This window comes from Miscanthus floridulus, chromosome 1, assembly GCF_019320115.1.
Source record: "Miscanthus floridulus cultivar M001 chromosome 1, ASM1932011v1, whole genome shotgun sequence".
NCBI lineage: Eukaryota > Viridiplantae > Streptophyta > Magnoliopsida > Poales > Poaceae > Miscanthus > Miscanthus floridulus.
In genome coordinates, this window is record NC_089580.1 from 190,067,486 (window position 1) to 190,079,072 (window position 11,587).

Consider the following 11,587-nt stretch of genomic DNA (forward strand, 5'->3'; position numbering starts at 1 on the left):
CGGAAATGCTACAGTAGCCTCAAATTCCAACTTCCTGAAACTAAACGCCCTGACACCAAGCTGTTCGATTTTGAATTCAAACGGACGGCTGCTGATAGATGATCGTGATCTGAATGTGGCTGTCATGTCCATGTCCAGCAGAACAAACGCGGTTTCAGATGAACAGCACTGTTCTGAACTTCTGACAATTCTATCCTAACGGTTTTCACGCACAGCAGTCAGCAGAACAAGCTAGCTGTTCAATGGTACCTTAGGAGTAGTAGACTGGTAGCTGCCTGTTTTCTCAGGTCAAACAGGAACAGGGAGCAGGCCAGCTTGACAGCTTCCCTGGTCCCTGCAATGCCACCAAGACTCCGTTCCGTTCCGTTCTGCCCAGACTTGCAAATTTTATAAAAAAGAAGAGAAGGCGCACGAGGCCGAGGCAGTCGACACGGCTCCTCCTCTGCTAAATCCTAGTCACTGCTGCAGTGCTGCTGCTCCATCACGACGACGCCAACAACCTCACCTCACTAGCTCCCGCTCCCGCGGTCCCGCCTGAGCGCAGCCAAAACAAACCGAAGATCCCAAGGGCGCAGGCGCAGCAGCATGGCCGCGCCATGCAGGGAGCTCACGGGCCTCCGCCGGGGGCCAGCCGCGGCGAGGCCGCCGGTGCCGGGCCGCCGGGGCGCGAACGAGCTCTGCGTCGCGCCGTTCCACCACCGCGCGCCGCAGCAGCGGCGGCGGCGGGGGCTCAAGGTGGTGGCGGCCATCAGCGAGGAACTGCCGAGGCTCGCGGCGCCCGGGACCGGGAAGGGCGCGCCGGAGGGCAGGCGGCCCGAGAAGGTGCTGGTGCGGGCCGCGCTCACGGTGCGCCGCAAGCACAAGGAGGACCTCAAGGAGGCGCTGGCCGGCCACCTCGACGCGCTCTGGGACATGGTCGGCCGGAGCGTCGCGCTCGAGCTCATCAGCACCAAGATCCACGCCAGTAAGCAACTCACACCGCCCCCTCGCTCCTCGCTCCTCGCTCCTCGCCCTCGTCCTCGTCCAATCCACCAAGGCGCGCCGTCCGTCCTCCCCTTTTCTTTCTCTCGCTACTTAAATTACTTCGAGTTGACCTGCCTGCTTGCTCTTAATAAGTCTCGACAAACTTTCGAGCTGCCTCTGAATTTTAGCTTGCTTTCGCTAGTCGTTAGAGCTATCGGGGGCTCGACGTGCAAAGCTTTTGCCTTTTTGGGCATCTCCGTCTGTCCTTGACTGACCGCCCTGATCGGTAGCCAGTAGGTGGCACCAGCAATTAGGAAGATGCTAACTAGATGCACATGATCAACAGATCTTTCTGCGGATCTTCAATAGTGGAGGCGTGATAGCCAATGAGCGTCCGTGTGTGCGATTCTCCGCATTAGTATATTCGCTCTGCATTTTCCAACAAATTGTTTAACCACAACAAACAAGGGACGACCTAAACAACTGTCAACTGGAGCAGTTCAACTTTATAACCGCTGGCATCTTTCGCTTGACCATGATTTCTCCAACATGAGAACAAATGGAGCAGATTTTTTACAGGACCTCCTACCTCCCAGTATTCAGAGCACTGCAAAACATTAGCCTCCCCTTTAGCAGTAGTAGTCCCCGTCCTGATTACTGCTCTGAATAGTTCAAGCTCAAATGAGTCACTATGTAATACTGAACGAGACATGTTTCCCCTTCTCTCCATTATCACCATGTGATCGGCACCCAAAGCTAGTCGCTTTCCATGTCTCCATATTTGACTTCTCTTCTCAAGGTCGTCCTAACCTTCCCGGGTCGTGGCACGTGAATCATTGGCAGGGACCAAGAAACCGTTGCAGAGCGGTCAGGCATCGATCAAAGACTGGTGCCAGAAGAGGGGTGTCAAGGGAGAGCACGTCGTGTACACGGCTGAGTTCATGGTGGATTCAGACTTCGGCGAGCCCGGCGCCATCACCGTGGCCAACCGGCACCACCGGGAGTTCTTTCTGGAGAGCATCGTCGTCGAGGGTGGGCTGCCGTGTGGTCCGGTGCACTTTGCCTGCAACTCTTGGGTGCAGTCCACCAGGGAACTGCCGGGAAAGAGGGTGTTCTTCAGTAACAAGGTAATAAGCATTTTCTGCTAAAGAAAACGGTAGTACTAGTAGCATTTTATTTCCTTACTAGTTCAAGAAAAACGTGCTGTCGACCTATGCCTGGACCTGGAGTTTCTGGTACTAGATTATCATCAATCATCATTAGTATGTGCCTGCTACATCAATCCTGTGACAAATGATCGCCATTTCTGTTGGCAAGCTGGTCATGCATCCTTTTCTTCGATGTTGATAGCGAAAGGAGGCCATTCACTATAAACGTGGAGCCCAGTCTAAAGGCATGATGAATTGATATGTTGTTGTCTATGCGCTGTTCAAATGGCAAGCTTTTGAGTAGACCTCAGTAGAACATATCTGTAGTACCTGAGCTTAGTGGGTCATCAATCCCTTGCACTGTATGTTCATGTGTATTTTTAGTAAAATTGTAATTTTTACGAGCCCTGTTAAAATTTATATTCTGCCGATCTCTTACAGTTTAGTAGATAATAGGTCAAGGACCATTGAAAATCCATAATTATGTGTAGTTGTAGCATTAGCCTTATTTAGGGTGTAACCCCCATATGTTGTCTTTAACCATCAAATGGATTACCTTTCCTCTTTATGAGAACGTAACTAATATTAAGAATTTACCCAATAGGAATTTGCGGCATCATATTTCTGATAAGACCTAGATAATCTCATGCAGCCGTATTTACCATCTGAAACACCACCTGGACTTAGAGAACTAAGGGATAAGGAGCTGAAGGACCTTAGAGGAGATGGCACAGGAGTACGGAAGTTATCTGACAGAATATATGATTATGCAACATACAATGATTTGGGGAATCCAGATCGGGGAAAAGAGTTCACCAGGCCAATCCTTGGAGGTGACAAGATCCCTTACCCACGGCGATGCCGAACTGGTCGTCCACCAACTGATACCAGTAAGTTCTGTTGTTCTCTCAAAAACCAGTAATTTCTGTTACCTTTAGGAAAAATGTTTGCATATAATGGCAATTAGAATTTGGCCAAAGGCAAAATGATGCTTGTTACTTTCCAACTATAGCCACAATCATATGTGCATGTCCAATTCTACTTTGATCAAATGCCTTGTCACTTTCAGACTTGACAGCTTCACCCATCAGCCACCTTCCCCACATGGGTTGATGATGTCCAAATTTTGAACAAGATAACATATGCCTTTTGAATTTTGCTTTACACCTAACTTGAGGAAGACAGAAATTAGATTGACCATTTGATTGCAGAATCTATTCCACACGCTTCTTGGAGAAAAATAAAATTTGAGTTATCATGTTTCAGCAGAACAATTCAATGGATTCAGATCAGGATCACGGAAATGTCATGGGTCAAGAGTCTCAATAAGTACTGAACATTTCGGTTAGTTAGGTTGGATGTACATGACCTTTAGCAATCAGGAACACCAACAGGCTGTATCCACACTGAGTTTTATTCCCTGTATTTTCCCTTTTTTCATTCTTGGGCATATTTTCTCTTGGATGCTCTCCATGACATTGACTACCGTACAGAAAAGTATTCGTCATCGTTTCTCTCCATTAATTTTCTTCTATCCTTCAAAATGACACAGAGTTTCCAGCCTGTAATGATTTACCACTGGAGGGTTTTACTAAATTTTATCAACCAACTCTTATGGTAAATTATGGCATTTATGATTTAAATGAAGCTGTTTACTACAAAATGGTTGCTCCAAATTTTGAAGACTAAGCATGCCTGTCTTTCACCTCATAGAAACACTGTAGCTAATTGTGCATTTACCTGTGGTGTAGACATGCTGGCTGAGAGCAGAGTAGAGAAACCACACCGGATATATGTACCTCGGGATGAGGCATTTGAGGAGCTGAAGCAAGGTGCCTTCTCATCAGGGAGGCTGCGGGCAGTACTTCACACCCTTATCCCATCGATGATTGCAACCATCTCAGCTGAAACCCACAGCTTCCAAGGTTTCCACCACGTTGATAATCTCTATAAGGAGGGCCTCAGGCTGAAGTTGGGTCTCCAGGAGCACCTGTTCCAGAAAATACCCCTTGTTCAGAAGATTCAGGAATCAAGTGAGGGGATGCTTCGCTATGATACACCTAGAATTCTTTCCAGTAAGTAAAATCTATTCACCCTGTTTTGCAGCACTACTTCAGCTGTACTTTTCAGCGAACGAACAGTGTTTTCCTCTCACAACAAATCAGCATAAGCATCAGCAGCAGCCAATGCTAGATGTTCTTCAGATTCAAGTGCCTTCTTGTCCAGAGAACTGCTGCTTTAATGATCATACTTTGATTATGCAGAGGACAAGTTTGCATGGCTCCGTGATGATGAGTTTGCTCGTCAGACTGTGGCAGGAATAAACCCAGTTAGCATCACCAGGCTCACGGTAATGAACTTAAAAACATGATTATTGTGTACATAAGTAAATATACTGCTGATAATATCGATCAACCCCAGTGATACATAGCCTTCTTATACAGTACTACTTTACTGAGCTGTTATTTGGAAATAGGTTTTCCCACCAGTGAGCAAGTTGGATCCTGCAATCTATGGCTCACCAGAATCATTGATCACGGAAGCGCACATCGCTGGACAGCTCAATGGACTCACAATACAACAGGTACTGTCAATATGATGAAGTTGAAGGTTATGTCATTATGTAAAATGAAATTTCTTCTTCTGATCCTGATCATGCATCATGAGTGCAGGCAGTGGACGAGGCAAAGCTGTTTATATTGGACTATCATGATGTCTATCTTCCATTCTTGGACCGGATTAATGTAATAGAGGGACGGAAGGCATATGCAACCCGGACAATCTTGTTTCTTACCAAAGCTGGCACATTGAAACCAATTGCTATTGAACTTAGCCTTCCTCCAAGCAAGGCAGGCAAGCCCCGGCCAAGCAAGGTCCTTACCCCTCCCAGTGATGCTACCTCCAATTGGCTATGGATGCTTGCCAAAGCTCATGTCAGCTCAAATGACGCCGGTGTTCATCAGCTCGTTAATCACTGGTATGGTTTCCAGAATGAACTGTTATATAGTGAACATGCGCACTACCACTGTCAATTTGGTTGATTCTTTACAATGTCAATCCTGAAACACTTACTAGCAGTCTCTGACAAACTCTTCCAGGCTGAGGACACATGCTATAATGGAGCCGTTCATATTGGCAGCGCATCGGCGAATGAGTGCGATGCACCCAGTCTTCAAGCTCCTACACCCCCACATGCGGTACACGCTGGAGATCAATGCGCTTGCACGGCAGAGCCTGATCAGTGCGGACGGTGTCATCGAGTCGTGCTTCACCCCTGGCCCTGTCTCCTTCGAGATCAGTGCTGCATACTACCGCAACCACTGGCGGTTCGACCTAGAGGGCCTCCCTGCTGACCTCGTCCGCAGGCATGCATGCCGTTGCCCCCTCCCTATCTATAGTTGCTTGATTTTACTGAACAGAAAGCTCTTCATCGTCATGGCCACTGACATTTACCCGCCCGTGCTTCGTCATCTCTTGGTCAGGGGAGTGGCTGTGGAGGATGAGTCGCAGCCTCACGGCATCAGGCTCCTCATCGAGGACTACCCTTACGCAAACGACGGGCTCCTGCTGTGGTCGGCCATTCGCAACTGGGTGGAGTCGTACGTGCAGCTCTACTACCCGGACGCCGGCACCGTTCAGTCCGACGACGAGCTCCAAGGGTGGTACCACGAGACGGTCCACGTCGGGCACGCCAACATCCGGCACGCGCCCTGGTGGCCCTCGCTCTCCACGCCGGCGGACCTCGCGTCCATCCTGACGACGCTCATCTGGCTCGCGTCGGCGCAGCACGCGGCGCTCAACTTCGGGCAGTACCCGCTGGGCGGGTACGTGCCGAACCGCCCGCCGCTGATGCGCCGGCTGCTGCCGGACTCGGAGCGCGACGCGGCCGAGTACGCGGCGTTCCTGGCGGACCCGCACCGGTTCTTCCTGAACGCGATGCCCGGGGTGCTGGAGGCCACCAAGTTCATGGCGGTGGTGGACACACTGTCGACGCACTCCCCCGACGAGGAGTACCTCGGCGAGGGGCGCGACGAGCCGTGGACGGGCGACGCGGCCGCCGTGGCAGCGCACGCCATGTTCGAGGCCGACGTGCGCCGCGCCGAGGAGGCCATCGAGAGGCGAAACGCGGACCAGCGCAGGAAGAACCGGTGCGGCGCTGGGGTGCTGCCGTACGAACTGCTGGCGCCCAGCTCGCCGCCGGGGGTCACGTGCCGCGGCGTGCCTAACAGCATCTCCATATGAATGCATCGATCGTTCATGATTCATGAAAGGCCCCATATCGTTTTTCATTTTTTTCCTACGGGTATATGCAGTATTACTATTGTTTTTTATTGAAGCAAATCTGTGCGACCTTCACTCCTGAATTACATTGAGCTGCTGGGGTTTGGAGAGTGATCAGGCTACGTAGATATAAAGGAGAACAACAACAAACCAAAAACACCCAAGGCCTAAAGATAGAAATACACAACGAAACACACATATCTGCAGTATGCTCCATCGAACATCAAATCTGCCAATAATGAGGAATGAAAATTGGAATGAAATGTTTGCCTGTTTTAGCTCCTTCCTCAAGGATCGAAACGGCCAATGGCTGCTTTCGCATAATTTTTTCTCTTCCATCTCATAGGTTGTTGTCTCGTGGTATCTTTTTTCATGTGTGGATAGTGTGCGTTGCAGTTGTGTTCTTTTTCTGTACTTCACCAACTCTATTAATACATTGACCATTAGATTCCCTATCAGCTTCTCTTTAAAAAAAACTAGAGAAACACTAAAATATTCCTCATGAGACTGGCAAAGTTCGTTTGCGGAGTTAAAGTGGTACAGTGATAGTGCGACAGTGTTGTGTGGCGTGAGTTCAGGTCCCCATCCTATCAATCGATGTGTTTGTCATTTTCTTTTGCTTACAATTGTTACTTGTTAGCTAGGTTTTCGTCATCGTTGTGGTTGTTTTTTGTTTTATTGGTCAGTTTGAGCTTTTCTTCTCTTTGAATATAATTGATAGCCTGTGTGATTCGTTTGAAAAAAGATCCAAAGAAGGCTAATATGGCGCATATGCCCTTTTAAATTCCCAGTCATCGTTCCCAGTAAGGAGGGGGTGAGGGTTATAGCAACTCCAAAAACATCTTTATATCCTGCCTAATTGATAGGAATAGAGATTTTTATGAAAAGGATACACTCCAATAGGTTCTTTAATTAGATCTCCAAATATAGTCATTCTTTATTCTGGATTTTCCGCTAGCTAAAGATGGAGAGCGGGGCTGGCTCTCTAGAGTGCATACATGAAGTTGTTAAAGGGTCGAAAGATATAGAGAATGACTTCTCTTCAAATGGCTCTCCAAATAATGATATAGGGAGTGAGTTTAAGAAAAACTCTTAGAGATGATCTTAATCAGTGATTGGCCTGATTAACATAAATTTTTCAAGCAACTTGGCAAGTTGCCACAACATGATCTTTCGCTGCAACTCCATCTTATATATGCACATCAATGGTTGCTTTCTCTTATTTTCATGAAAACAACACTTGTGAACAATGATCATCGGCTTCGTTTGTGGTTTGTGCAAACATGGCATATTTGGAATATTCCTAGTACATCGGCTTAATGTCTTATTACCGGAATGTAGTTATATTATTACACTATTGGTGAGCTCGACCTTATTATAGGGTCAAGATAGCGGACTAGAGGGGGATGAATAGTTCTTTCTAAAAATTAAATACACCGGCTAACCGGGACAAATGCGGAATTAAAACTATCGGCCTAGCCAAGACTACACCCCTCTATCTAAGTTCATAAGCACCTTATAAAGATCCTAATTAGGCAACAAAGGTGTCAGGCTAGCTATAGCTCACCTAAACAATTCTAGTAGCAAGGTCATATAAACCTATGCAACTAGAACTTCAAGCACCGGAGGAGCTCCTACACAAACGAGTAAGCAAAAAGCACAAATCTCCTAAGCTCACCAGCATTGCTCAATAACAAGGCTACACAAGCCAAATTAGAGAGCTCAAATTACTTAGCTACACAAACTAAGCAATGTGACTAACAAGATTACTCAAACCAACTAGTCACGCGAGGGAGCTACTTCTATGCTACACAAGCAAGAAGGTAACTAGCAAGCTACACAAGCTAACTAATTACAAGAGTAACTACACAAGCACAATATATATGAAAGTAAATATAAGCTTATGTATGGAGATGCAAACCAATGGGAAGACCATTGTTGACACAGTGATTTTTATCCCAAGGTTCATTTGGTTGCCACCAAGCTAGTCCCCGTTGTGTCAACCGCTCACTTGGTGGTTCGATGGCTAATAGGTGTTTCACAAACCTAGCCCACATGTTGGGCGTCATAAGAACCTACCCCAAAAGTCAGGGTAGCTCAATGACACGCTCTATTAGAGTTGCTCTTCGCGGCTTCCGCGGGGGAGCACAACACCCCTCACAAAGCTCTTCTCTAGAGCACCACACAATCACCACGCGGGCTTCACAATGGAGACTACAATCCACCAATCCATCTAGGTGATGGCAATCACCAAGAGTAACAAGAAATCCCCCAATCACACAGATTTTCTAGTGCCACCAAATGCAAATCCTCAAATGCACACACTAGGTCACTCAATCCCTCACTCAAATTAGCACCAAGCTTGAGAGGAAGACGAAGGGGAAGAGTGAAAGGTCCTAATATGGCTAGAGGGGGGATGAATAGCCTATTTAAAATCTACAAATCAACTAAAGCAATTTGATTAGTATAACAAAAGGCGAAATGCAAACTTGCTCTAGCTCTACAAGGGTTGCAAGCCACCTATCCAATAATTCTAGTTGTTATGATCACTAGGCACACAATCCACTAGGTTACTACTCACTAAGAGCTCCACTAGATGAACTTGATCCACAAAGCAAGCTCTCAATTCAAGCTACACTAAAAAGCTTGATATAGCTAGTTTGCGGGAATGTAAATGAGTAAGTGAGGTGATTATACCGCCGCGTAGAGGAGTGAACCAATCACAAGATGAATACTTTATCGATCACCTAGAGAATACCAAAGGGCAAGAGACAACCAATTTTCTCCCAAGGTTCACGTGCTTGCCAACACGCTATGTCCCCGTTGTGTCGACCAACACTTGGTGGTTCAACGGCTAAGAGGTGTTGCACGAACCTCGTCCACACAATTGGACACCGCAAGAACCTACCCACAAGTGAGGTAACTCAATGACACGAGCAATCCACTAGAGTTATCTTTCGGCGCTCCGTCGAAGAAGGTACAAATCCCCTCACAATCACTGGAGATGGCTACGAACAATCACTAACTCGTGCCAATCCTCCTCCGCTGCTCCAAGCCATCTAGGTGGTGGCAACCACCAAGAGCAACAAGCGAATCCTGCAGCAAAAACATGAACACCAAGTGCCTCTAGATGCAATCACTCAAGCAACGCACTTGGATTCTCTCCCAATCTCACAAAGATGATGAATCAATGATGGAGATGAGTGGGAGGGCTTTGGCTAAGCTCACAAGGTTGCTATGTCAATGCAAATGGCCAAGAGAGTGAGCTTGAGCCGGCCATGGGGCTTAAATAGAAGCCCCCACGAAATAGAGCCGTTGTACCCCTTTACTGGGCACAACACGGGGTGACCGGACGCTCTGGTCATATTGATCGGACGCTGGACCTCAGCATCCGATCACACGATGCGTGCCACGTGTCCCTTCTCTTCAAATGTTGATCGCCCGATCTCAATGGTCAAGTGACGACCGGACGTAGCAGCTCAAAGTGACCGAATGCTGAACCCCAGTGCCCGGTCGTTTCTAGTAAGCATCCAGAGATGACTTTTCACGACCGGACATGTCCGGTCATGCTCGACTAGACACACCCAGCGTCTGGTCACACGGCGACTCCCCTGTGCACTGCAATGTCAGTTGGACCGAACGCAACCCTCCAGCGCCCGGTCACTAAGTGACCCAGCGTCCGGTTAGAGACCGACGCCAGCGTCTTCGCTGCTTCTTTTGACCAGACGCGCCGGTCTTACCGAGACCAGCATCCGGTCACTTACAATGACCTCCATCTTTTCTGTCTAGGGCGCCGGTGGCACTATCAGATTGTCCACACTCTATGGGCTGACACTCTGCCGGTGAAGTTCCTAACCCTTGCTCAAATGTGCCAAGCACTAAGTGTATCACCTTGTGCACATGTGTTAGCATATTTTCACAAACATTTTCAAGGGTGTTAGCACTCTACTAGATCCTAAATGCATATACAATGAGTTAGAGCATCTATTGGCACTTTGATAACCGTATGAGTTTCACCCCTCTTAATAGTATGGCTATCGATCATAAATGTGATCACACTCACTAAGTGTCTCGATCACCAAAACAAAATGGCTTCTACCATTTATACCTTTGCCTTGAGCCTTTTGTTTTTCTCTTTCTTCTTTTCAAGTCTAAGCACTTGATCATCACCATGGCATCACCATCATCATGTCATGATCTTCATTTGCTTCATCACTTGGAATGTGCTACCTATCTCATGATCACTTGATAAACTAGGTTAACACTTAGGGTTTCATCAATTCACCAAAACCAAACTAGAGCTTTCAATCTCCCCATTTTTGGTAATTGATGACAACCCTTACACAAAGATGTAAATTGAAATTTGATTGAATCCATGTTGCTTGCCCAATCATATTTACCATGTGTAAAAGGATATGGACAAGTTTCATGAACCCCAAATGGTAGCAATTGCTCCCCCTACATATGTGCTAAGAGTTTGGATTGTAGCTTGCGCATATGCTTAGATAGGAAATATAGGAGACAATGTCTACCAAATGATGCTAAGGTATAAAAGATGGACCTTTGAAGCGTGATACCAATCGGAGTGCACCATTATACCATCCTTAGCACCATGGTTAGCTTGATACCACTTGGAAACACTCAGAAATAAAATCACTAGATAACCTATGCATGCTAGATTTTCATTTCATCATTCAAACCTATAACTAGCATACACCACACAAGCATGGATATTGAAATTTAAAACTTGTGTCATGCAAGCAAATATATGAAATGCACATTCAAATACAACATACAAGTTTATGAGCTTGCTCCCCCTACTTGTGTGCATTTTTTATTGATCCCCTTATAATGTCATTTCATTTGTTTGCTCCTCCTATCTTACTGTCTTTGTGAATCTCTCTCCCCTTTATCAACAATTAGCACAAAAGGTGAGCTCAAATTATAGATAGGTTGAGGTAAAACCATGTGAAATAAGGATCATTCTCCTAATTTGGTTCAATCTAAATCACTTGCAAAAGATATTTAACTCGGTTTGATCCAAGGACAAGCTTCTTCACATCTCTAAATAAGGGTTATCTTGTACCATGTTGAGTTAAACACTTATAGCTTATTTTCTAGATCAAACACTAGGTTTACAAGCCCACAAACATGTCATATGCCACCACTAGATCATTTCAAGCATACAAGCAATA

At 46.6% G+C, this 11,587-nt stretch overlaps 1 protein-coding gene across 1 annotated transcript; it reads left to right on the forward strand.

The window, feature by feature from the left end:
• Nucleotides 1-429: 429 nt before the first annotated feature.
• LOC136551856 (probable lipoxygenase 6) lies at nucleotides 430-6,504 on the forward strand. Its single transcript, XM_066543400.1, has 9 exons — nucleotides 430-964; nucleotides 1,807-2,090; nucleotides 2,764-3,001; nucleotides 3,863-4,186; nucleotides 4,376-4,461; nucleotides 4,588-4,695; nucleotides 4,784-5,088; nucleotides 5,210-5,476; nucleotides 5,594-6,504. Exons 1-9 carry the CDS (start codon nucleotides 586-588, stop codon nucleotides 6,351-6,353), a joined length of 2,751 nt encoding a protein of 916 aa, XP_066399497.1. The 5' UTR covers nucleotides 430-585; the 3' UTR covers nucleotides 6,354-6,504.
• Nucleotides 6,505-11,587: the final 5,083 nt, after the last annotated feature.

Excerpts from the sequence above, each read along its gene's own strand:
- LOC136551856 (XM_066543400.1), top strand. The coding sequence starts at position 586 with ATGGCCGCGCCATGCAGGGAGCTCACGGGCCTCCGCCGGGGGCCAGCC. Across the intron at positions 4,696-4,783 it reads ATGGACTCACAATACAACAG|GCAGTGGACGAGGCAAAGCT; the intron begins GTACTGTCAATA and ends TCATGAGTGCAG. Across the intron at positions 5,089-5,209 it reads CATCAGCTCGTTAATCACTG|GCTGAGGACACATGCTATAA; the intron begins GTATGGTTTCCA and ends AAACTCTTCCAG.